General features: G+C 42.3%; 1 protein-coding gene across 4 annotated transcripts in view; it reads right to left on the bottom strand.

Moving 5' to 3' along the window:
• The window catches only part of ADAMTSL1 (ADAMTS like 1), a 479,878-nt gene that overhangs the window by 188,303 nt on the left and 263,722 nt on the right, over positions 1-27,853 (bottom strand). For all 4 annotated transcript variants that reach the window (XM_081499058.1, XM_081499072.1, XM_081499064.1 and 1 more), the window contains 2 exons: positions 27,537-27,838; positions 20,675-20,804 (listed from right to left, as the gene is read on the bottom strand). In XM_081499058.1, the coding sequence (XP_081355184.1) occupies positions 20,675-20,804; positions 27,537-27,838 (432 nt within the window). The remainder of the gene's footprint in view (positions 1-20,674; positions 20,805-27,536; positions 27,839-27,853) is intronic.

Consider the following 27,853-nt stretch of genomic DNA (forward strand, 5'->3'; position numbering starts at 1 on the left):
ACAAAAGATAGAGCCATCTGCCCTGGAGAGACGTCTCTGGTTCAGTCTCCAGAATTTGATACATGAGGAATCAGGATAAGTAGCTAGCTACGGATGCAGGGTGTGATAGAATCCATCAGCACGGGGACACATAAACACACACACACACTGCTACAGGCAGCACCTGCTCTTTGCAAACCATGACTGTTTTTATTCACACAGCAGCTTGTGCACTCTCCAGCCCTGAAGGGTGTTTACTTGAGGAGAAAGAGGGAGACCACGCACAAATATTTTCATATTTGACAACACAAAGATGACCTAAAGTTGTTTTTCAAGTGAGGTTCAAAGACCTCTTCAAGTAGAATGCACGTTTTACTCTTTGATGTTTTGTTATCTCAGGGTGAGTTAAAGGATTATTATCAGATTGAAGTCTGAATAAACTTAAACCCTCCTATTAGGATTTTTTTTGGCTTATTAAATCCGTCATTTGTTCTTGATTATCCATGATGCTCATTTATCCATGATGCACTTTTATCCCTGGAACACTATTTTTAAACACATTGGGATCTGAATAGCACTGATGAACTGCCCTGAATTCTTGAGTAATGTTCACCAAGCAAGAGACACATGTGCATTAGACTGACGTAGAACTTTGGATTCCAGCAAGCCAGGGATGGGATCTACTTCCACTTGTACTTTAGAACTTTGGGCAAGTAACCCACTTTGAATGTCAATTTCTTTATCTGTAAAATGGGACAGCAACTGTGATAATAGCTTTCAGTATTTATTGGATGTTCATTATGTATTTGGAAAAGGCAATGGCACCCCATTCCAGTACTCTTGCCTGGAAAATCCCATGGACGGAGAAGCCTGGTGGGCTGCAGTCTATGGGGTCACAAAGAGTCGGACACAACTGAGCGACTTCTTTCACTTTTCACTTTCATGCATTGGAGAAGGAAATGGCAACCCACTCCAGTGTTCTTGCCTGGAGAATCCCAGGGACGGCGGAGCCTGGTGGGCTGCCGTCTATGGGGTCGCACAGAGTCAGACACGACTGAAGCTACTTAGCAACAGCAGCATTATGTACTAGGAATGGACTTCCCAGGTGGCTCAGTGGTAAAGAATCTACTTGTCAATGCAGGAGACACAAGAGATGCAGGTTTAATTCCTGGGTTGGGAAGGTCCCCTGGAGAAGGGAATGGCAACCTATTCCAGTATTCTTGCCTGGAGAGCCCATAGACTGAGGAGCCTGGTGGGCTACAGTCCATAGGGTCACAGAGAGTCGGACATGACTGAGTGACACACACATACACATACGTACTATTATAAGAACTTCACATTTACTAACTCATTAATCCTCATGGCAACCTAAGACAGACAGACTATGATTATGTCCTTTTATATATGGGTTAACTGAAGTAATATGACCAAGGTCACAGAGCTAGTCCGTAGAGATCCAGGATTCAATCCTAAGTGGTTTCCAGAGTTTTAACTGTGTTCTTACCTGCTGGCCTCTAGCTTGTGCAGGTGCTGGGAACATAACACCATATGGTAGCTGCCATCACTATTATTATTTTCATAATATAATTTGTCTGACACAAGAGAGGCCAATAGGAATAAAGGGTATTTAGTTTTTTTTGTTTATTTTTTTGCCTATTTGTGGTTCCTTGAGCTGGCTGCTATTAATATAACCAAATCAGAGCAACTCTTTTGTATTCAATTATGCTTACTTTATTGCACATTTACAATAAATATAACAGTTTGGATTCAGGTAGCTCAACATTCCCCAGGCCACAGAGAACTTTCTAGCAGCTCCCTGATCCTCAGAAAATATTACATATTTTTCAGTTAAAAAATAGGAACTTGAGACAACCTTATAACTAAGTTCTGAGCAAAACAGTGGAATCCATGTGACTTCCAAAAAACCATGGGGAGGATTTCTACCCCATTTCACATGGAGGCCAACTGAGTTCCTAATTCTGGACTATCATTCATTCATACTAAATTACTAGAAAAATATCATGCTCTGTGAATGCAGCTATATTTTCTTCCTTTCCCTTTCATTTTCCACTTAACTCTTATTCTTTACTCACAGGGAGTAAGGAATCCTTTTCTTATGGATCAACATGCTTTCTTTGGAAAGGATAAACGATTTCTCTCTGAGGTAACTGGTATCTTTCCAGCCAAACACAAACAACTCAATTCATTTCTATCATGTTCAGGAGGTAGAGAGAAAGAATAAAAACTTCTTTCAATATTTTGGTTAGGGGATGTCCCTGGTAGTTCAGTAGTTAAAAATCCACCTTGTAATGGAGGGGATGTAGGTTTGATCTTTCATCAGGTAACTAAAATTCCACATGCTGTACAGCAACTAACCCTGTGTGCCACAACTAGAGAGTCTGTGTGCCACAACAAAACATCTCGCATGATGCAATGGAGAGCCACATGTGGCAACTAAGACCCGACACAGTTAAATAAATAAATAATTAATAAAAAAATATTTTGGTGAGAAAATCCTTTCTTATTGTAGTGAAGAATATATTTGTCCACCTTCGACCACTGGGGGTCTCTTACTCTGTCACCTGATTCCAGCTCTAATGCATTTTGAGCACCGGAAAACTTATCCAGTGCCTATAACCAGGCCCTCTTACAAGTACCTTACATAAATTAACCCATTAATATGCACAGAACTCCACTGAGATAGGTATTATTTCATCCTTATCTTACAGACAATGAAGCAAGGACAGAGAAGGGTTAAGTGACTCACTCAAGGGCACATAGTCGATAAGTGGCAGAATCAGGATTTGAACTTAGAAGTCTGGCTCTCGATCATACATTTTGACTCACTATATGAGTTCTTGGAGTCCACATGTTTATGATATGCACTGAACTCAAAGTCAAGAAGCATTACTTTTTCAGGCTTTTAGTTTGAGCTCTGCTAGCCACTGGCAACCCACTCCAGTACTCTTGCCTGGCAAATCCCATGGATGGAGGAGCCTGGTGGGCTGCAGTCCATGGGGTCACTAAGAGTCGGACAGGACTAAGTGACTTCACTTTCACTTTTCCCTTTCATGCATTGGAGAAGGAAATGGCAACCCACTCCAGTGTTCTTGCCTGGAGAATCCCAGGGATGGGGCAGCCTGGTGGGCTGCCATCTATGGGGTCACACAGAGTTGGACACGACTGAAGCGACTTAGCAGCAGCAGCAGCAGCCATGGTTACTTGGGCAAGTCACCTTTGACCTGTTTTCCTTCACAGATAAGATGAAAAAAGATTCCATTCTGGGATTGTACAACCCCAGTCACTAACAGAAACTCATTCGCCAAATTTTTAGATTCTAGATGAGTCTGTCAACCAAACTCCTTACCACTCTCTGGCTTTTTAGAGTGTAATGAATGAAACCCTGTGATTTCTTGGTACTGACACTACTGACAGAGCTGACAGGGAAGTGATGAGGATTCAACATCCACCAAGCTCTTCATGTGGCCACAATGCCTCAGTCACCGGAAGTGAAAGAATCCAGCTTCCAGTAACTGGTTGGCAAAATTGTCCACAACAAACAAGGATTCCCAATAATACCTGAAGGTGGACTCGATCCATCAGCATTATCTGCCATGGACCTGGGCATGAGAATTTGTATTGGAAACCCATCCCACGTATCACTGTTGCAACTGGCTTTTCAGGAAGAGAGAGTTCTTTGTGAACAAATAGGTGCATTTGATGTTCAGAAAACCCATCCATTTCAGACATTGGTCTTTCCATAGGGAAGGATTTGGGGTTCCCAAATGCAATAAAACACAAATAATGAAACAATTATCCAATCGGCATAAATGTCAGGATAGGTTTACACCACATTACCTATGCTCAGGGAATCTGACACACATAAGGATGAAAAGATGCAGGAAGATGTCATGACCAAGATATAAGATATCAATATACTACCTTCCTGTGTGTCAAGAGAGAGGAATACAATCCATGGACTCACTTTCTACACCTACATACGCAGCTGCAGCACGATCACGTGTGATGAACAGCACTTTTCTTTTCTAGATCAAGGGAGGGTCAATCCAGCCCACAGGTGGTTTCACTTCACACCACCATGGGTCAGTTATATCGTCAACCTCCATTAAATGAAAGATGCAGTGCAGGACAGTGCCCATTTCCACAGAAGGCCTTTCTAGGTGTGCCAAGGATGAGCCATCAGAAGGCCTGTGGAAGCAGTGAGCAGGTAACATAGGAGAAAGAGGAGAAAAATGGAAGCGCTCCTGGCCCCCAAACTGTCATCTTACTGTCTCCCCCCAGTTGCAAACAAACAGCCAACCATTAGTGCCAAAAAGAAAATGCCACGAAATCGAACCTGACAGAGGGGAGCATCTTGGGCTCCATTATCAGCCTCTCCCCCACATCGTAATTTTGGCATCATTTTCCTCACAAAAAGAGCACTGATAAATGGTATCTGTCTAGTTGTGGTGGGTTTTACATCAATAAATACCTTGCTTATAACAGCTTCCTTCTGTGAATTTTCCATAGCTTGATGAAGCTTACCATTGTACAAACTCTGGGCATTGCAATCTTTGATTTTGCCACCTCGCTCGTCTGCAGAAGGAGTTGAGGCAGTTGAAGCATGGTCCCTGGCTGGGGGTGGAGGTAGGGCTGGGATGGGTGATAGGCCACACACAGAGGTTTTTTTGATTCCAGGAAACTTCCCCAGTAAATGTATCAGTGATGCACAAGCTTCATTTTCTATTATTCTAACTCAATTTCTCCAAAAGCATCCTGAATGCATTTGGCAATGATCTACTGAGTCCACCCCCAAACACTTTTGACTGAAATAAAAGAGTAACCTGTGTCTAGCACGTGAGGTTCTGCCAAGGCCAGAGTATACATCTCTTTTTTGTTTACTCCTTAAACCTCAAAACAGCTCAAGTGTCAGTTCCCAGACCAAGATTTCTCTGTGATACTGCGGTTTCTATGTATTAAGCCAATCTTCCAATGACATCTGCACAATAAGTAAGTATCTGGATGACTGATTAGATAGCAGGACCCTGAAAACCAACCCTCTGGAGTATCTCACAGGGCAAAAGACGAAGAGGTGGCTTAAAAGATGAAATAAAGAGAAATATTCAGTATCTTGTATTTACATGACACTAAGTTACACAGAATTCAGAGAACTTAGGAAAATTGTATAATCCAAGAGCTGTTGACCCTGAGTTTACAGCTGAAGGAAATGGCAGGGCATTAGTGATCCATCTGTTTTTCAGAGTTTTCTACCATTGCCTGTAGATGCAACACAAATACATTGCCCTATGTTCTTGGGTCCTTTCTTGCATCTCCTGAGTCATGGTACCTTGGAGAAGATAGGGAAATTACAGAAAAATGATCAAGTTCAAGTTCCTATGTTACCCATGGGGACAGTGATCCAACAAAGCTGGTAGTAAATAATCTGACCTATTTTAAACAGTTGGAATAGTTGTTACTGTATTACATTTTAATGTCAGTTTCCTATTAATTGAGAGCAACCAGAAATACTCTTGTAACACATTACTGACCAGGGAACTTTTTCAAAAACGAATGCCTGTGTCTGGTGATCTGTTATGTGAGCATTTAAACATCTCAAGTCAATAGCATATGTCTTTAGTCAATAATGTAGAGAAGGAAATGGCAACCCACTACAGTATTTTTGCCTGGAGAATCCCATGGACAGTAGAGCCTGATGGGTTACACTCCATTGGGTCGCAAAGAGTTGGACATGACTGAGCGACTAACACTTATTCAATAATGAGATAATACAGGGGAATCAAGCACTTTTAGGCTCATCTGGAAGACTGAAAGGGGACAGAAAGCAAGGCATAAAGCTATCCAAACGGCTTCTGAAGTATCTGGATTAGGACTTTAGGGGCAATATCTAAGTAGTATAGCAATAATATGTTTGACTAGACTTTTAGAAAAAATACTTTGATATCTATAAGAATGAGACTTAGTGAGCTCAGTAGTCATCTTCTCTGGGTCACCCTCCCCAATCTGGATTAGATGACTCATCTCAGTGTTCTTGAGGACAGTCATTCCTATCTTTGCCATGGCCATTACGACTGTGCATTGTCATGATCACATACAAGCATTTGTGTACTGGCCTCCCAGTTAGCTTTCCAGGTGGCTCAGTGGTAAAGAATCCACTTGCCAATGCAGGAGCTGCAGGAGATGTGGGTTCGATTCCTAGGTCAGGAAGATCTCCTAAAGGAGGGCATGGCAAAACACTCCAGAACCCCATGGACAGAGGAGCCTTGTGGGCTACGGTCCATAGGGTCACAAGAGTTGGACACGACTGAAGCAACTTGGCTTGCACAGACACAGGGAGCAAAAGAGTTGAAAGAATTGGGTCCTGGCACGAGTGGTTGAGATCGGTCATTTGGGAATTTTGGTACTAAGAGGGCAAGGTGATTAGGATTAAGTCTCTGGGGGAGAGAAGGAAGAGGTACTAAGAAAGAGATGCCCAGAGAAGAGAGTGGCACAGAAAAGGAGACTGGGACCTGGGGTTGTACAGAGGACACTGAGGAAAGAAGTATGTGTGTTTGTAAGAGAGTAAGGGTGTTGGCAATTTACAACACAAACAGGCCATCAGTTAAGCACAAGCTAAGCCAGTGGTTGTTCCTTGTGGCAGAGCAAAGATACGAAAGCTCCAAGGGAGCCACTGATGTCTCCCAGATTCATACGTCCAGGCTGAATCTCTCTGGATGACTTAGTATTTCTTTGTTAAAGTGTTTTCTTAGGAACTGAGTGCTTTACCTAATGACTCAGTGCTGGGTTTTAAGACATTCACTTTAGGTCTACTTGATCTTTCTTTTAACATGGTTCATTTTCTGTATATTTGGTTTTGTCCTGAGACATGTGTGCTTGAAAGAATTTTTCACTATCCCTGAAGCACTAACTTTTACCAAGAGTCTAGTTCTGCCCTTGGCAGCTGAGAGTCTGAGATGAAAGCTATCTGTTGCAGATAAAGAAAGATGGGACTGTAAATTTGCCTGTGATCTTCACTATGCTTTAATCTATTCAATACTATGGGGCGAGGAGGACTGGTTCTCTTCACCATGTCAATTCTCATACCTAGAGCTTAATGCCTAGAATAGGACAGGGGATGGTCAGATAAAGAGATGGGAAGAAGGCAAGGAAGGAGGGGCTGGATGGGGAAATGGAGGGAGGAAAGGGGGGTGTAAACATCCTTAATAGAGGCAAGGACTGAATCACAAGCTCTTTTATAACAACTCTGGAACTAAATTTTGTTCCAATCCGAACCTGCCACCAGCTAGTTACATGATCCCTCTAAAGACCCAGTTTCCTCAGTTGTAAAATTAGGACAGGAATAGTAAATCCTCATAAAACTGTGGAGAAGATTAAACAAAATAATGTGTATAAAGTGATGAACACAGCACCTGACAAACTGTAAACTCCCCAAAATGGAAGCTATGAGGGCAACCCTACCTTGCTCAAAGATGGCCTGTGAAGATTAACAAGGATGTGGGGGCAAGATGTCCTTAACTTGTCTGTACCTTGACTGGATTTTACTTCTTTCCTTCTCTCTCCCACAAGTATTTGAGGAGACAGCTGGGTGGAAACAACACTATTTATATAAACTCTCTGATTTCTCCCTGACTTCTCACAGGCTTTTGTGACCGCCAGGACATAGCTGCTCATTTCCAGGACTCACACCTCACTTGCCCACGGGCCTTACTTCCTTCAGCCATGTCACACAGGATATTAACTTTTTAGGGACATTTGGACTCTGCCTCCTCCACTCCCACTTCATCAGCTCATTGCTGTTCTTACAGAACACACCTTAATGGATTAGGTGTTAAAATAAAGTGGAATATCCCAACAATTGCTACCTTTTGCAGGAGCAACAGAAACCATGAGAACCAGCTGTTGTGTTTTCTGTTCTAGATATGACCAAGAGACGGGGCGAAGGCTATACTGAAAGATGCCTTCAAGCCTGGCTCTATCCATACCCTCTACCTTACTCTGCTCCCATACTAGCTGGTTAAATGTAGGAATAAATGGCAATGGCTATGAAATAAACATGAAGGTCTTTTTATATCATACGCTTTCCCGAATAGGGAACTAAGAGGGATGGCAAACCCTTATTTTTTTGAGCATCTATTTCATGAGGTAGGAATTAGCTGAGGGTTTTACAAACGTGACCATCCTCACAACCCCTCCCCACTCTGGTTCAGACAATTATATTTGCTTTACAGCTGAGGACAATGGCGTTTTGGAGAGGTTAAAGGAGACGACCTGAGGCCACAAAGCAAATAAGGGAGCCAACATCTATCTGACCTCAAAACCCATGATTTCTCCCTAATTCCATGCAGTCTCCCTATTCCTGGTAGGGAATATTTAACTTTGGTATTGCCAAGTCTCCTATGGTTCTTATCCTGAAGTCGTCCCAAGTACTCTCAAGATTTCTATAAGGAAAAATATGGTGTCTGATAAAAAAAAAAAGAAGTCATGCTAAGATGATAATAAGTTACCAGGGGCACATACCATCACAGCAAACCATGGCTTTGTTATTTAACACTACTGCTGAAAGTGGAATAAGGGCCAATTCTATGTGACCTGGGTAAAGGGTCCACTGTGGCTCTTTAAATGATGTGAGCAATGACCTATGACGGGCCAGAAAGGTGGTTGTGTCTACCCACTTGGGAATCAGAGCTGACAGCAGTAAGTGACAGAGAACGCACCACCTTCCAAGATTCTAGTATAGAGCCAATCGCTTGTGTCTGTGTGTGCCTAGGCCCCATGGATAGTGATTCCACCAGTAAAACTAGAAGCCCTACTCAATACTCTGTAATGGCCGGCATGGGGAAAGAATCTAAAAAAAAGAGTGGATATATGTATATGTATAACTGATTCACTTTGCAGTACACCTGAAACTGACATAACATTGTCAGTTAAAAATAAAGTTTAAAAAGAATACTTTCAAACTTCAAAAAAAAAACCCAAAAAACACCAACCCCTTCTTCCCCAACCCCTCCCAACAACAACAACAAAAAAACCTAGAAGCCTCATGAAAAAGCAATGAGCATTTGGTGGGACTGGGAGCTGTGTTAATCCAGTGACAATCATTCTAGGCTTTTCTGTGTCACTAATACAAACACCAATCAAAATTCCTTGTAGTCCTGGTAGAGATAATTAGGCATGGTGATGAAGAAAAAAAAGAATAATACTAATTCACCACAGGAAAAGTAGTAGTTAGCGGGACTCTGCTTTGGACAGATCTTCTATGACTGTGGCAGACAACCCAAGAACTTCCTGACCTTGGACTGGTGCCATGATGGGAATGGTATTTCCAGAGCAACAAACTGTTTCCGAATGGTATCCTCCAGATGTACTGGGCACAAATCAGAGCGTTCTCTTTTTCACGCCCTCATTATTTATTTTTGGGTGTGAAGGCATTAACCCTGCAGCCACGTGTACTCAGTTGCATATGACTCTAGGTGACCTCAGGGACTGTAGCCCACCAGGTTCCTTCGTTGATGGAATTTTCCAGGCAAGAATACTGGATCAGGTTGCCATTTCCTCCTCCAGGGGATCGTCCCGACCCAGGGACCGAACCTGCATCTCCTGGGGCACCTGCACTGACAGGTGGATTCTTTACTGCTGAGGCACCCGGGGAGCTCTTCAATCCCTCATTTTTACGTGGCCTAAATGTCTCATTTTCTCTATCTCTTTCTCCAGTCTTTTCCCTACTTCTTTGTTTTCCAAGTTTAAGAAACATAGCAACAGGGCAGATTTCTAACTCTAAGCTCATAGAAAAGCTCTTCATCTCAAATTGCGTGAGGCCTTCTTTCAAAATTTCCAAAGAAGGCATTGGATACACTTAGGCAGCGATAATTCTCATTTCAAAGCTTTGGCTGAATCATCGCTTGCCTTTAAATTGTTACTTAAGGATGTTAGAAACACTGGATTATAGGGGAAGGCAGAAAAAAAAAATAGAAAAAGATTTACCCTGAGAGTCTCCACTCTTCTGCTGATTGATTTGTAAGCTGGAAGGTTTGTGAACTGTAAAACTCCCATGTTTCATGACCACATCCACAGCAGAAAGCTATGTGGCGGTATTATTTCCATCCCCACGGTACTTATGAGCAATGGGATTGATGACTGGTTCAAATAGGTCAGCTCTTAGAGCAGTAAAGAACACAGGCACTAGTTTAGTTTAATAACTATCTTTAGAAGAGCAGCACTTAAAGTACCCAAGATGAAAAAAAATGTAATGGCTTCTCCAGGACAATTCCTCAAACTCTGGCTGTACCTGCTTCAGGGAACAAAGTGGGTTTGTTCATCCCTGTTTCCTCAGCACAATGCCCAGCACAAAGTAGGCAATCAATAAATATTTGTTCAGTGGACATTGAATGAAGAGAAGTTCTAGTTATAAAGCACTACAGTAAAGAGCACTATAAAATTCTAAATCCAGGGATGAAGAACATTTTGTATCCTTTTACATACGGACAAGCAACATTAAGGAATTCTACAAGTGAGTGAGTGAGTGAAAGTTGCTCAGTCATGTCTGACTTTGCAACCCCATGGACAGCAGCCCACCAAGCTCCTCCTGTCCATGGAATTCTCCAGGAAAGAATACTGGAGTGGGTTTCCATGCCCTTCTCCAGGGGATCGAACCCAGGTCTCCTGCATTGTAGGCAGATTCTTTACCATCTGAGCCACCAGAGATGCCCTAAGGAATTCTACAAACATTCATTTCAGTGTTTCACCATCCTTGCTGCCTGAATGCTCTCAGCTACATTTTTCTTATGGAAATCCAATTCTTGTTCCCCAGTAGACTTCTCATGGCTCCTTCATTTATAGTTAAAGCCAGTTCTTGTCTTGCAATTAATAGAGGTGCTTTGTCTTAGGGACCTAAATTTGACTCAATGTAATTTTCCTAATAGAATTCACTTTTTTTTTTTTTTTCTTGGAAAGCTTCAGTTCTGTGGATAATTATCATAACCCTCAAGGAACCACAGAATGTCAGAACTGGAAGGGCCTCAAGGATCAGCTGGCTGTACCTCTCATTCTCTCTTCTGGGGACATCCTTCCTTAAGGCTCTATTCTCCTGCCAGGTGGACGGGCTGAGCCCACATCACACTGGATTGAATGTGGAGGATACAAAATGCTAACACACCTAGGACAAGAGGTCTTTATTACTTTTGATGAAAATAAAATGATGCAGAGCACACTATTTATTTATGATACTGAATGAGAAAAAGAGCAGATGACTATTAGATAATAAAAGCTAGCCACTGTTACTACGTTAGCTCTGTTGGATGAAGAGCCAGAGCCATCTTTCTCCAAGCAAATCTGTCTGTTTCCCTTCCGTTTCATTCTCCTTAATGGCTCTCTGCTGTCTGTATGACATAAAAGTCCAAATAACTTAGCATATAGGGCTATCCTGGAGCTGGCCCCTGCGCACCCTGTAACACTAGCTTCCAATTCTTGTTCTTCCCTTTGTGTCCATGCTTTTCTTTCTGCCTGTAACATCTCTTCCCTCTCTTCTTCACCTGGGTAACTCTTGCTTATGTGTTATGATTCAACATGGGCAATGCCTCCTCCAGGAAGCCTTCCCTTCAGCCTCTTGCACCCACAGAACCCTGTGTTTGCCCCATCACAGCAGTTACTGTTTTGAAATCTTCCTCCAATAACTGGTAACTCCTTCAGAACAGATTTGGGTCTTCTAGTCATTTCTGAGGACCAAATACAAGCAGACTGCTATGCATGAAGATACCTACTGCATTTTTTTGTTTTACAGAATTGAGATGTGAAATGTTTTTTGCCATATTTTTTTATGCAGAAGGTTAATTTCAGTCAATGGTTTGTATAAGGACTTTGCCAGAGTCCAGGCAGAATTATGTGGTCTAAAAGGCTGAGTAACCAGACCGATGTTAAGAAACCAGGAAAGCTTCCCTCTCCTGTCTTAACTGAATGGATTTTTCCTAAGGCAGAGGTTCTATCTTTATGGAATTAGCCATTTGTGCTTTCTGGTGACAAGATGAGGAGGTAGATCCATTCCCTTGATTTTTACCCCATATTCATGCAAAAACTACATCTATGCTTATAGAATAACTTCTAGTACCAGCAAAGGTCATTTCACAAAGGTTTGCAGCTGATATCACAGGGGATGTGTAACCATGGAGAGGGCTCTCATTAGGAAAAATGAAGATTTACACCCCAAGGCAAGCATACATGGGATGCTTACCCTTGCTGATGTCAAAGTGCTGCTGGGGACAAATCTGATCACTAAGCCAACACATTCCTGGGTAGGGAAGTAGCAGAGACTGCCACCGGGCCAATCAGGCTCAACTGCTAAGAAACAGGTCTTGGCAGATTCTTCTGTTGTAACTTGTCCATCAGTGGAAGAAAAGAGAGAGACAGCATAATCATACATCTGGATTTACCACAGAGGATGACAATAGTAATAGCATTAGCTCTCTAAAGGTGCCTGAATATGGCCTCCAAATCTGGGCTCAATTTCTGTGGACGCCAGTGAGCTTTGGTGTGCTTTTGCTTTAAGCACTTAAAAGTTAGTATGGACACAGACAAAAGGCAGCATATGGAAACTTTGGGAACTCAGCAGAAGATAAACCAATACTTGGAGAGCATGTTGAAACAGAAACCCTTAAAACAAGTTGTCTAAGGGGACAGTCCCTGTAAAGCTTTGAAAGTTCCATGATGTAAATTATAATGTGGTTGTGGCAACACCTTCTGCTCTAGCCATTTTAGGCTAATGTAAAAGAAAATTAGAAATTGGAAATCATTTGTGGCTTATTCGTGTGGATTTTGTTAGTGTGCAATAAAATAGGCATTCTAACGTTTGCTTTTAAAGGGGAGAATCTGTGACTTTGAAGATGATTTTTCTTAACTTTCTCATTTCAGTTTAGGATCCTGAAACTTCTTTCATGGTTCTTGCCAATCCTCAGAACCACCCTAGGTCTGAGAAAAGGGAATGGGGTTGGGGTGGGGGACAGAAACCAAGTACTGTTCCTGGAATTATGAGCTTTTTTCCCTCTTCACTGTTTATCTATTCCACACCACTCAGCTGTTCTCTGTTGCAGAGAAATAAAAGTTTAGTTTAAAAAGTATGTTAGAACAAAGCTGCAGAAATTGCCTGGAATTTCCTTCATTTTAGGCCATCTGGCTTTCATTGTGGACTTCTCTCCCCTCCTCCACGTACGTTTACCAAATCTTTTCAACACACGCTGGCTGAGCTATCAAATGCTTATAATTAATAACAGTCAGACTACTTTTTTTTTTTCTTTTAAGGGAGTGCTTTCTGGCTTTCTTTGGGCTGCTCATGTCATAGCTATTATAATCTGGGGAGTAGAGCTTAAGGTCAGTAGAGCTTAATTACTAAGACTTAATTGAATAAGAAAGAAAAGCGAATCAAACCTGAGGTTAAGTCCTGAATGCAAACTAAAAATTTCTTACTAAAAATGAAAGGGAAAGAGAAGATTAATTTTTCTGAGTGCCTACTATGATCCTATTTTAGAGATGAAGAATTTGAGGACCCCAAAAGATATATGACCTCTTAAAGGTCACGTAGCTAAACCTGACAGAGCAGGATTCGTACACAGGTCTTAATCTACCTGTGGGGTGTTATTTTGGTGGTCTCAGGGATGGAGAAGATGTTTGGTGCGTGTTATTAAAGAAAAATCAAGTTGCCAAACAATACATGTAATATGATCGCATTTACAAAGGGAAAAGAATCTTATATATTTGTATATGTTCATGTATGTATACAAATGCATAGAAAAAGGTCTGGAAAGGTACCAAACCATGAACAGTGATGATCTCTGGGGAGAAGAAGGGTGTGGTGCTGCAGAGCATGGTGGTGAAAGGGCAGCATGTACCCTTCTTTCTTGATTACTTCTGTGGTGCTTGAGTGTCAAAGAATGAGAATATTCATGAAATACTTGTATAATTCTAACACTTAGCTTTTTAATTAGGAACAGGGGGCAGCTATCTTTCCTAAAGACTGATCTTGGCTCCTGTTTGCATATTTCTCCCTTAATCATGTCTAACCTACCAGAGAAGGTGGGCAGGGTTGGGGGTGGTGGTGGTGGGATGTGGCCTTCTAGATACACATTACTGAGAGGATGGTAAAGACGTCTAAAATAATTTTTATTCCTTGTACTGATACCTTCCTTGCTACCAACTTGGATGCAAAATTCTCACAGGTGTCAGCTCACAAGCAAAAATGGTCCTAATTTCTTCTGGCCAATTGTAGGCCAGGTTGTTAAGGAGTTAATACCAGTCCCTGCTGTACTATCTTCTAATTCTCCTGACAATCACACCCCTCCTTGGGTAATGCTAACCATGCACTCAAACTCCAATGTGTCCACTCTCTCCTCTGATAAAGCTCGTCTTCATATTCTTAACTTTGGGGATATTTTGCCATACATAGCTGCCACCGTAAAGGGTTACTTATACTAAGGTTATTTATGTTTTAAATTGTAAAGCCTTAAACATAAAGAAGAGACTAATAATAGCATTTTTAGCACTACCTGGTGGGTGGGAGAGACAGGATAAGAGGGATAGAGAGGAGAGAATGCAATGGGGTCCAACTACTTTCAGGGTCTAAGCATTACTATGGGCTTTCCAGGGGGCTCAGTGATAAAGAATCCACCTGTAGTGCACGAGACATGGGTCCAATCCCTGGGTCAGGAAGATCCCTGGGAGAAAGAAATGGCAACCCCCCTAGTATTTTTGCCTGGGAAGTCCCATGGACAGAGGCGCCTGATAGGCTACAGTCCATGGGGAAGCAAAAGAGCTGGACATGACATAGCAACTAAACAACAAAGTATTACTGTGTAAAAATTTAGTCCTAGTCCTTATACTCATTTATTCAATAAGCACTTTTTTGTGTGTGAACCATTTTTAAAGTCTTTATTGAATTTATTACAATATTGTCTCTATTTTATGTCTTGGTTCCTTGTTTGCCAGGCAAGTGAAATCTTAGCTTTCTGACCAGGGATTGAAAATGTACTCCTTGCATTGGAAGGCGGTCTCAACCACTGGGCTTCCAGGGAAGTCCCATCAATAAGCACTTCATACGCATCTACTATATGTCAGACATTATTCTAGGTTCTAGAAACTGTACCTTCTAGGTTCTAGAAAGGCGAATAGAAAGGAGAATTAAAAGATGAAGCTGATAGCAAGGACTTTAAAATCTAGTCCTCTTCCATACAGATGGCCAAGAGGCACATAAAAAGATGCTCAATATTGCTAATTATTAGAGAAAGGCAATGAAAACTACAGTGATGTACATTTCACACCAGTCAGAATAACCACCATTAAAATGTCTGCAATAATTAATGATGGAGAAGGTGTGGAAAAAAGGGAATGCTTCTATATTGTTGGTGGGAATGTAAATTTGTATGACTACTACAGAAAGCAGTATGGAGGTTCCTTTAAAAATTAAAAATAGAACTACCATATGATCCAGCAATCCTATTCCTGGCCATGTATCTACAGAAAACTCTAATTCAAAAATATACATGCACCCCAATATTCATAGCAGCACTATTTACAATAGTTAGGACATAGAAGCAACCTAAAATGTCCATCAACAGATGAATAGATAAAGAATATGTGGCATATTAAGTATGATGGAATATTGTTCAGCTGTGAAATGATGCCATTTGCAGTATCATGGATAGACTGGGAAATTATCATACTAAGTTAACTAAGTCAGACAGAGAAAGACAAATATCATATGATATCACTTATGCGTGGTAGCTAAAAAATGATGCAAATGAGCTTATTTACAAAACAGAAATAGACTCACAGACATAGGAAGCAAACTTATGGTTACCAAAGGGGAAAGGCTGGGCAGAGATAAATTGGGAGTTTGGGATTAATATATACAATGACACCACCCTATGGCAGAAAGCCAAGAGGAACTAAGGAGCTTCTTGATGAAGGTGAAAGAGGAGAGTGAAAAAACTGGCTTAAAACTCAACATTCAAAAAATGAAGACCAAACGATGGAAACAGTGACAGACTTTACCTTCTTGGGCTCTAAAATCACTACAAATGGCAACTGCAGCCATGAAATTAAAAGATGCTTGCTCCTTGCTAGAAAAGCTATGACCAACCTAGACAGCATATTAAAAAGAAGATCCATGTAATCAAAGCTATGGTTTTTCCAGTAATCATGTATGGATGTGAGAGTTGGACCATAAAGAAAGCTGAACACCAAAGAATTGATGCTTTTAAACTGTGGTGTTGCAGAAGACTCTTGAGAAATCAAACCAGTCAATGCTAAAGGAAATCAACCCTGAATATTCATTGGAAGGACCGATGCTGAAGCTAAAGTTCCAACACTTTGGCCACCTGATGTGAAGAGCTAACTCATTAGAAAAATCTCTGATGGTGGGACAGATTGAAGGCAAGAGGAGAGAGGGATGACAGAAGATAAGATGGTTGGATGGTATCACTGAGTCAGTGGACATGAGTTTTAGCAAGCTCCGGGAGATGGTGAAGGACAGGGAAGTCTGGCATGCTGCAGTCCATGGGGTTGCAAAGAGTTGGACATGACTGAGTGACTGAACAATAACTGCTAATACAGAAAATAGAGATGTACAATACTGTATATAAAATAGATGAACAACAAGGACCTACTGTATAGCACAGGGAACTATACTCAAATCTTATAACAACATATGGAAAAGAACATATATATATATATATATAATAACTGAATCATTTTGCTATACACTGGAAACTAACATAACATTGTAAATTAACTACACTTCAATAAAAAATTAAATCTGCATTTAAAACAAAACCTAGTCCTGTCCAATAGACAGCTACTATTTTTTTTTCCAGTGAGCTTTCTTGGTAGCTCAGCAGTAAAGAATTCTGCCTGCCAATGTAGGAAACACATTGGGATCTTCCCTGGGTCAGGAAGACCCCCTTCAAAAGGCAATGGCAACTGACGCCAGTATTCTTGCCTGGGAAATCCCATGGACTGAGGAACCTGACAGGCTAAAATCCATGGGGTCACAAAAGAGTTGGACCTGACTTCAGTTCAGTTCAGTTCAGTCGCTCAGTCGTATCCGACTCTTTGCGACCCCATGAATAGCAGCACGCCAGGCCTCCCTGTCCATCACCAACTCCCGGAGTTTACCCAAACCCATGTCCATCGAGTTGGACATGACTTAGTGACTTAATAACAATTTTTTAAGTGTCCTAAAAAATGCAGGCAGTCTGTGCACATGTGCACACATACAAATTGGAACAATCAGAATATCTCCTACTTGAGAACACAGTCAGGCATGAGAATTTATTTGCCTCAACCTGGTGAAAGTTGGACATGTGCTTCTGATACCAGCTCTGCCAATCACACAGAGGAAATCAAATGGTGACTTTCATCTCAGAGAGACAGCCCAGACAGGGCATGCCTTCTAGGCCTTTGGTATTCTCTGTGTGATCAGATAACTCTGACCATACATGAGAAGAAAAGTGGCTTCCTACCTGGTGCTCAATAAGACAAATAACTTCCTAGAAGAGCTACTTCTGTTAACCAGCACCACCTCTAAGAGTCATAAGCCCAATGACCAAGACTTGAACATCACTTCTGTATATCCCACCGAAAATGCTATGGATTTTTCTATTTTGAATACATGGATATCAGCATGAGCCAAGAGCCTAAAAAACAGGGTATAGAAACTTGGAGCCCATCAAGGAATACACCAAACTGTGCAGGGAATGCTGATCCATGCACAAGAAGAATTGTGAATCAATGATTTAAATTAGTCCCAAATGAATAGAAGGCCATGAAATTAAAAGATGCTTGCTCCTTGGAAGGAAGGTTATGGCCAACCTAGATAGCATATTTAAAAGCAGAGACATTCTTTTGCCAACAAAAGTCCGTCTAGTCAAGGCTATGGTTTTTCCAGTGGTCATGTATGGATGTGAGAGTTGGACGGTGAAGAAAGCTGAGCGCCGCAGAATTGATGCTTTTGAACTGTGGTGTTGGAGAAGACTCTTGAGAGTCCCTTGGACTGCAAGGAGATCCAATCAATCCATCCTAAAGGACATCAATCCTGGGTGTTCATTGGAAGGACTGATGTTGAAGCTGAAACTCCAATACTTTGGCCACCTCATGCGAAGAGTTGACTCATTGGAAAAGACCCTAATGCTGGGTAGGATTGGGGGCAGGAGGAGAAGGGGACGACAGAGGATGAGATGGTTGGATGGCATGACTGACTCAATGGACATGGGTTTGGGTAAACTCCGGGAGTTGGTGATGGACAGAGAGGCCTGGCGTGCTGCAATTCATGGGGTCGCGAAGAGTCGGACACAACTGAGCGACTGAACTGAACGGAATAGAAGGTGGTTGGGAAAACAACACACTGCTACACCCCTACTAAACACATTTTCACATACATCTGACATAAAACATTCAGCAGGAGAGGTTTTTCCCCCTATTGTCAGACTGAAATATTCCACAGGAGATACACCTCTACACAGTTCTCATTTTAAGATGAAACTCTGCTTTGGCTCTTGGACGGGAGGTGAAGAGAGCGAGTCATATCAGGCCATTCTGGCCCCTTTGTTGTTTTAACTAGCATCATTCCACAAAAGCTCAGCTGTGTACAATTGGCCGAAGAAAACCCTGGCCGTGCCCAGTAAGACATTCTGCCCTTCAGTCTGATGGTTTGCCGGTGGAAATTAAAGTCCTGGGTTGAACTGGAGCAAATGAAACAATGTTAAGCCCAACAAGAGTCTTTGTTTTCCAGTCAGTAAAAAGGTCTAGAGAAAAGTAAGCTTAGCTAATTTAACTATACTGTACTTGGAGGATGGGAGGTAACATCTTGTGTCCTATTTCTTCTGCTGTCCCAGGAAGGCAGGGGTTTAGTGGCTGAAAATTCCGAAAGATTTTCAGTTTGTCCCAGGTACTGACTCCTTGGGCTTGCCTCAGGTCATCACAGCATTTGGATGTCATCACACCACTAGGATGTGCTTAGAAAGACCCTCATGCTTGTTTTTAAAGTGTTGGTAAACAAGCAGAATAGCACTGATATCGATTATCAGCACAAACCAGCAGCAGCAAACGCTCCTGCCTACAGAGCCATGAAGAGTTATGGGATTATTTGAACAGGACCTGGTGATCTCAGATCATTTTGTATAGCTAGTTCATTTTGCAGATGTGGACACAGAAGGGGCAGGCATCTTGCTCAATGCCACACAACTAGTGGGTGGCAGAGCTAAAACGAGAACCAGGGCTTCCTGTTCTGGTAGCCAAGGCCCCAGAGGCTGTTCTTCCTATATCCCTTCTGCTTCTTCCTATATAGGAGGCTGTAGTCAAACAGATGGGGTCTGGACTTCTTGCCCATGCTTAGGTCTTACATTCACTGATAAACAGTGAGGTCAGGACACAGAAGTGGGCAGGCATAGAAAAAGAGTTTTCTCAGAATTCCATGCACTGGATCTAGGTTTTTTGCTGCCTAGCCCTGGACTCTATTTTACTGGCTGCTGTTCTCATGGGTGAGGTGCTGCTCTAAGCAGTGGCTGACTGATTTTCTGGTTGCCTTAGAGGATATGGCACTAATGGTCCCCTTCACTTCTGCACTTGAAGAGGGATCAATAGACAGAACAACTTTTCAGATCAATAGACAGAACAACTCTGGCGAAGAGCAGGTGAGTGTCACCATGGGATTGTGTGCCCTGAAATAATCTGAGGAGGCCTGCCATCTGTATCTTCCAAACCCCAAAGAAAGGCATCTAATTGACTGAGAAGTAAGACAAGCAGTATTAGCTTGACCATAAACCTATCCTAATTATCCTATCTTAACTCCTAGAGGCAACACATTGCTTCTCGTGTGATACTCTGTAGAAACACAAGAAATATCCTTCAGTAACAACAACCCCCTTCTCATCTAGGATTTGATCTGGGAACATTCCTCATCCCATCAGCAGACTTGCAAGACTGGCTTTGGTTCTTTAAATGTCTCCCCTTGGGAACCAGAATCATAGACGAGATGGTTGAGCTTCTACAGAGACTGGCTCTCAACAAGTATCTGAAGGCAAGTTTCCAAGACACCGTAAAATTGTGCGGACTGAAGCAGTGACTGCATTGATGAACTAAAACTCAAGGTTGGATAATAATGAGATCCAGGCAGGGCTGAACAATGAAATGCTCTAATCGATTTTCTGCGTGTGAAGTGGCACACACACACTCTAGAGCACGCTGTAATGAATCTGCATGCTGTGTGCAGAGGGATTTCATGGTGGCTCCGTGATACCACCCAGATCCTTCAGTTCCTGCAACCCACAAGCCGATCTGTTATGAGGCCAGGAGGGCTTGGGACACAGGCTGAGAGGTGGCAAAGACCCTATCTTCTGTGGTCAGTTCACGTTCCCCTGGGGAGAGAGCATCAGTGTGGCCCGGGCACTTTCCAGCCACACCATGGGGCTTTTCCTCTGTGCACGGAGCCTTCTGGACCCTGAGCATGATCGCTGGGCTAGAATTCCAAAGCCCTGGTTTCAATTAACTTTAAGTGGATTTGACTAAGAGTTTGAACTGATGCTAATTGGTTTTCTAAACACTGGGTAACAATAAGCGTTCTGATTTTGCCCACGGACAGGCACACAAACCCCGTTCTGAACACGCTCCTGGGCAGCAGGGTGGCTGGCGCACCCCTTACCTTGCCGGGCAGGGATCCAAACTGCAGGATTTCAGAAGCTGGGGGGGCCGCCGGCTGGTCACGCACAGGTTCTCGTCCGCGGGCTCCCGGGTCTGTTTGTTCAGGCAGCTCACCACAGCCTCCTGGACACCTGTGTACAGATGACACCATCAAGGCCAGAGCAGGCGTGTAGGGGGTGAGCAAGTATAGACAGGCAGCTGGTGGGAGGTCTCTGAGACTGGGAGGACTGCTGCGTGTCAGGCAGTTGAAAGCTTGGGACTGCCCATCTTGTCAGGTATCAGTCTGTCTGGAGAAAGCACTCAGGAGTTTGTGCCCCTTAAGGAGGGCAGCTCCCCCATTGAGGGGAGGCTGCTATCAGGCCTGCTGAAATGCTTGAAAAACTACCACCCAGCTATGCAGCTGCCTGTGCTGAAACAGGATAATTTAAAGCAGAAGGAGAGCAGGGTGACCAAAATAATGACCCCAAGACTTCACACATTGTATTTTAATCAACAGGAGATGACTGTACTTGGAAGGCAGGCCCAGAGCCACATTGGAATAGCCAGCATTCTGTAAACTGCTATGCTTCTGGGGCCTTGCATCCAGTGCTTTTCTGGTTTCCTACTGATTTTGGTTCATTTCTTTAGTGACCTAGAGCTGCTTGGGGGGCTTCCCTGGTGGCTCAGATGGCAAAAAATCTGCCTGCCTTGCAGCAGCCCTGAGTTCCATCCCTGAGTCAAGAAGATCCCCCAGAGGAAGGGACACGGCAACCCACTCCAGTATTCTTGCCTGGAGGATCCCGTGGACACAGGAGCCTGGTGGGCTACAGTTCATGTGGACACAAAGAGTTGGACATGGCCAAGCAACTAACATAGGGCCACTTGGGAAGTTGGAGCGAAGAGAGAGAACAAGACACCTAATGATTGCATTCATGGAAGACAATGTTCCTACTGCTACCCACGCACCCCTGACCACAGAGCTAATAAAATAGGAGTTTGAGGTGTGACTGGCATATAGTCACTTGGTGGGTTTTCATGGGGCAGGGACACATGTAACCTGGTAATACAGTATCAAGACATTTCACCCTGCTTCCCACAGTCATGACAGCAATAGGAAAAATGCATAGAGTGCACATTATTAGCCAAGTATTGAGGCAAGGAGCTTGACATGCCCCATTCAATCCTCTCAGTAATTCCACAAGACTCTATTTTATCCCCATTTTACGGATAAGGAAACTGAGGCTTAGAAGGGTGAAAAGACTTGCTAAGCTTACAGTTGATAGACAATGAAGCAGCACTGGCTGTGCTTTAGCTTGGAGCTTTAATGACTGAAAACATTGACATTTAAAAATACTATGAGGCTGTTATATCTGCTGGAGATCTTCAGGAGTAACCTAGACATTTCTCTGGAATCATTTCAGCAGAATTAAGTTGAAAGAAGAGAAACAGGACATTCTTGATAATTTGCTATTAGTCATTTATAGCCATATATGTGTGTATAAGCATATATATATATATATATACATATACATATATATATTTATATATATTTATATGTTCAGATAAAGATATCTGTTGTTAAACATTTGTATATAGTTATGGCAGAGTATGTGACAACCCATAATATTAGTTTTATATATAAATACACATATACTTTCTTTTTAAAATTTTCTGCATTGCTTCATTAGTTAGTACCTAAATATAGTACAACTGACCTATCACTTATCAGGCCTGTTACTCTCTTCCTCCTATCTATCCTATGTTCCCCCAAGAAGTTATCACTCAGATCACAGGCGCATGCTTCCCGAGGTGATGTTACACTGACTTAGACAGGTCACTCACCAAGACCATCATTTAAAAACTGACATTTTAAAGTCAGAATCAGAACTGCCTTTTTTTTTTTTCGATTAAGTCTGACAAATCAAAGATAAAAAAAATTGTCACAGTATTTACCTACCCTGTAGCTGTGAATGTCAGTTTTCTTTCTCCTAAGCCATTTTATGAGCTTTAAAAATTGAATTTAAATATATCACAGCCAGTTCAGGGTGGAGCATTGGAGATTTATGCAAGACATTAAAGATATTCCATCATATTCTGGAATGCTGACTCGAGGGTGTTCTCCTGGTTGCAGTTGGATGAGCCTCTTGAAATTCACGGTATGATAATATAGCAAAACATTTCGTAAATTATTGGTATCACCGTTGATACTTCTCACTGGAATAGTCTGGCATTATTAAGGTCGTGACGACAAGGTGTGGACAAGGCAAACTACTCCATACAGAATCTAGAGCTGTGATTCTGTTTGAAATTAAGGTTTCAATTCATTTGGCAACCTGGTAGTATTTCAGAGATTCGAAATGTTGCTCTAAAATAAAAGATATTTTGGTTTTAGTCAGCTATCGAAAAGCTCATGAATTTGAGTTAACAGTACCTGAAGTTGGAAGTGATTACACAGCTTTTGTCTCCTGCCTCATATGAAAGGCCTTGCTTTGGGGGGAGGGTCATGTGTGGAGGGGTATATTAAGTGATGTGACCTGTTTTCCCTTTGTGAAGCCTGGTTTGTAGAACTGAGGTCTTTCCAAGCCTGCATGGAATAGGGTTGCAAGGGTTAAAGTCTCTACACAGGAAATCTTCTGAGACACATGGAACGTCTTTACATGACTCCACCCAATAATTCTAGCTCAGGTTAAAAATCACCTTTGGGGTAATTAATTGCTGAGATTAAGAAGCATTCCAGAGTTACTACCTTCTTCGAGAAGGATGGCCTCAGGTTCAGGGGTCTGTTGTCATAGCATTCCTGGGTGGGGCCTGGGGTGGTGGAGCCTAAGGGCAGAGCTCTGTGTAATGAAGAAGGATCTGGGACCAGCCCTGTGGTCAACACAAGACATTTTTGTGGCATGAACGAATGAGACGCCTAAAGGGCAGGGTATTCCAAAGCACAATGTGCAATTTGGGCCAAGGTGGTAGGAACGGGGGCCTGGAGGAAGCATAAGAGAGCAGCCTGGGGATGGGGAAGGTGAAAAGGGAAGATGTCTGAAGACTTCACTTGAGCTCACAGTATACTTGGCTCAGGGCAGTCACCCCGGCTTAAGAGAAGTTAACTCATCAAGTGTGTACCCTTTTCCAATGGAATAACTTACTCGCCCAGAAGGACATTGTAAACCAACAAAGAACACCTAAGATCCTTTCTGATTCTGAGTTTTCTTTCTTGACAGAGCATAAGGAGAGGATTGATAAGGAAAAGGGAGCAAGAGGGAGAGGATTTCACCTTTTAATATTAATACTTGCTGATGTCAGCTTCAAGTCTTCCCTCAGCTAGACTTTAACATCAATTTTACCTCATTTAAGAGAGCAACATAATAAAGCTGTTCAGATTCAGAGCTGCTCTCCTTGACTACACCTATCCATTCACATATGGGAAATTAAAATATAGCCAGGAGATAACAGCGGGACCCAGGACACAGGTCTGAACAGATTAGGCTCACTTTCCATCTTCCAGATAATGGAGTTTTCATTGTTTATATCTCCCAAAACAGCATAATTGCTACCTAATATTTGATGAGAACTCAGGGAAATGCAGCCACCAGCTACAGCCTAAATTACTAACGGGCTCCTTCTGGTCACTGCTTCCGCTGGGTGAAAGGTAACTTCTATGTCTATCCAATTTCATCTTCTGAGATGGTAAAAACAATTAAATTAGCATAACCTCATATTGATTTAAAATCTGTTAATCCTGCACATTTTTGATGGGCTTCAGTGAGACGATTAAAAATATCTTCAGCCTGTGGGTTATATTTTGGTGTAAGATCAAAGGGGACAATACCATAAAATGCTACTGCCAAACAATGACTTCAAAATATACATGTCCTGTACCCAGAAACAACCTAGATTGTCCACTGACAGATGAATGCATAAAGAAGTTGTAGTACATGTATATAATGGAATATTACTCAGCCATAAGAAGGAACACATTTGAGTCAGTTCTAATGAGGTGGATGAACCTAGAGCCTATTATAGAGCGAAGTAAATCAGAAAGAGAAAAACAAATATCATATATTAACACATATATATGGCATCTAGAAAAATGGTCCTGATGAATCTATCTTCAGAGCAGCAATGGAGATGCAGACGTAGAGAACAGACTTGTGGACACAGGTGGGGAAGGAGAGGGTGGGACGAATGGAGAGAGCAGCAGGCAAACATATATGCTATCATATGTAAAATAGATAGCCAGCAGGAATTTGCTGGGGACTTTGGGAGCTCAGACTGGTGCTCTGTGACCTAGAGAGGTGGGATGGGTGGGAGGTGGGAGGGAGGTTCAAGAGGGAGGGGACATATGTATATATATGGCTGATTCATGTTGATGTATGGCAGAAACCAACACAATATTGTAAAGCAATTATCCTCCAATTAAAAATAAATTAAAAACATTTTAATATACATGTCTTGTATACTGAAATAATTTTTTAGTGTGTTTGGGCATCATATGGATCATATGACCCAAGCATGTTTTTACCACTTTGGCATTCTCAACTTTTAACATTTTAGGCATAGATATATTACCTTGGCACAGTGACACAACTATAGGTAAGCATGTGCAGTTGTTGACAGTTAAAGACCTAAGACATTTCAGGAACTTTCCCTGCCTTGGATATAAATGACGTACACTTTATGTTATACAAATATCTCCTCAGTTCCTATAAGCATAGATCAGTTGTATATAAAGCATACAAAATTTTATTTCCAAATCAATATATTCTGAAAACATTTTAAATGCAAAACAGTCCACACACTCTCAGTGATTTGAATTTTATGCCTCTGGTTAGCAGAATGGTTAGAATCTTAAAGGTATCTGGTTATTTACATATTCCACTAAGGCATCATTTTCCCCATCTGCTCATAAAGTTCCACTTGACTTAGAGAATCATAATAGAGGGCAGAAATAATTTTTTTCAAGGCATATTTGTTTCAGACAAAAGATCATGATCATTCAATTCAGATGATCATGGAAACTGCGGATAAACACATACCATCCGCAATCCTGAGCAATTCCTTATACTGCAGTGAAGCAACTGCAGCCCCTGGCTATGTCCTTGCCATCTGACCTTTTAACTTGCCTGGGCCCAGAGATCATCAGAGCTTACTCAACACCTCTCCCTCGTTAAACATGGGAGAAAAGACGTCCTCATTGTGAGTGGCGGGCGCCCCCAGCAACATGGATGAGTCGAGTTCCAAGAAACTGTCTTCCAGAATCAGATGGAAAATTTTAAGTTTTAAAATAACAGACTCTCCATGAAAACACTTAAGAACTCCATGGTCTGAAATTGGAAGACTTAGAAACAAACGAGAACCTCAAGGTCAAGACTATTAAATGCTTACAAAGTAACCTGATGGAGAAAATTGATTCTCTGCTTGTCCTCGTTCCACTATCCATTCCTTTTCAACTACACATGAACAATTTGGGCACATGTATTTTTACATTCCCAGTAATGACAAAAGATGCTCTTATAAAAGAGTTTCCAAGATGTCATGGTTTAGAAGACAGTTTGGGAAATCATTTTAATATAGATATTTTTATACCAGTTAAGAAAGAAACTTTGCTGGGAAAGCAGATCCTTAATGTGACAAGGGGGGTTATTGATAGCTAGGGAGGGAGATTTGATGGGAAATCAGCCAGCCTTTCCTTGCCCATCAAAATCTCTCTTGGGAGTATATATGGGCATTGGTAGCCATATGGTGGTGGTTTAGTCGTTAAGTTGTGTCCGACTCTTTGTGACCCCATGGACTGTAGCCTGCCAGGCTCCTCTATCCATGGGATTTTCTGGGCAAGAATACTAGAGTGGGCAGCCATTTCCTTCTCCAGGGGATCTTCCTGACCCAGGGTTGAACCAGAATCTCCCACATTGCAGGAGGATTCTTTACCAACTGAGCCACCAGGGAAACCCAGTGACCATATGCATCTAATGTATTTTCTACAGTAGTACAAAAGATCATAATCTTAAAGAATTAATTGTTGATTTAAATACCTTCTTCTCCCACTATGGTTTCATCACTAACGTCTGAAATAGAAAAATGACTGAATCTGTTATCACCATGGGCTAGACCTAAGAGAACCAGATTAATATACATGGAAACATTGTACATTATTTAAATAATATTCATTCAGTGATAAAGCTTCAGGAACTCTCTAAGTGTTTAAAGAAGTGAGGTATGATGCAAGGACCCTAGACAGAGAAATAAACAGCAGGCCTAGTCCCAAATATCACCGATTAGATGTGTGATCTTGAAAAAATCACTCAGCTCTCTGTATCTCAGTTTTCGCATCGATAAAAGGGCAGTGGGATCAGGCTTTAATCTTTAAACCCCTTTCCAGTTCCAGGTAACCTCAGTGCTAACTGTCATTATACATCCTTTCCCTTTGGCAACAGATATTACTTTGGAGACCAGCTGAGAAAGTCAGAGGTGGCGTACTCTGTCCTTGGGAACAACAGACGGTTTTGTCGTCTTTGATCTGGGTTCATACCACATGCACTGAGGCAAGGGCATAGACAAATAAAACTGAATGTCAAGAGCATTGCCAGGCCTGTGTCAACAGTGTTTCTCAGTCAGATACACTGAGATATAGTGCAAAATATCAGGATGACAAGTAAAAGCAAAAGCATTACTTGTGTTAGCTACTCATAGCTGACAGTCTAAGAGAGACAGGCCCAGAGAGAAATACATCTGTGTTTCATTCAGTTTGCTTTACATTTAGAACGGTTTCCTCCCCCTACTTAGCCTTCTTGGACTAGAGACAATCATGTGACACAACTGCCCGCAGCGAGAGAAGCTACAGTGAAAGGCCAAGAGGATGGCAGTGATCTGAGGCCTATCCTCCTTCTTACCTCCTCCACAGGACTCGGAGCACTTGGTGAAGCCCTCATACTCCCAGTCGTAGAGCTGGTCAAAATCCTGCAGGCCACCCAAGAGGCCATCTGTCTCTTCCAGGTTAAATTCGGGAGTCTCCCCGTGGCATGGTCCTGCGTAACAGGGGCGCTGGGACGCTGGCTTGGGTCCTTCACATTCGTCAACCGGCAGGTCGGCCACGGACTGAGAGAAAGACAGGAGCACCTGGCACCTGACTATTCGCACCTGGGTCCCCACACCACAGGTGACCGTGCAGGCCGACCAGGCCTCTGGGATGAACCTGCAGTCCGCAAGC

The sequence above is a fragment of the Giraffa tippelskirchi genome, chromosome 1 (assembly GCF_054371585.1).
Source record: "Giraffa tippelskirchi isolate mGirTip1 chromosome 1, T2T-mGirTip1v1.2.pri, whole genome shotgun sequence".
NCBI classification, from domain to species: Eukaryota; Metazoa; Chordata; class Mammalia; order Artiodactyla; family Giraffidae; genus Giraffa; species Giraffa tippelskirchi.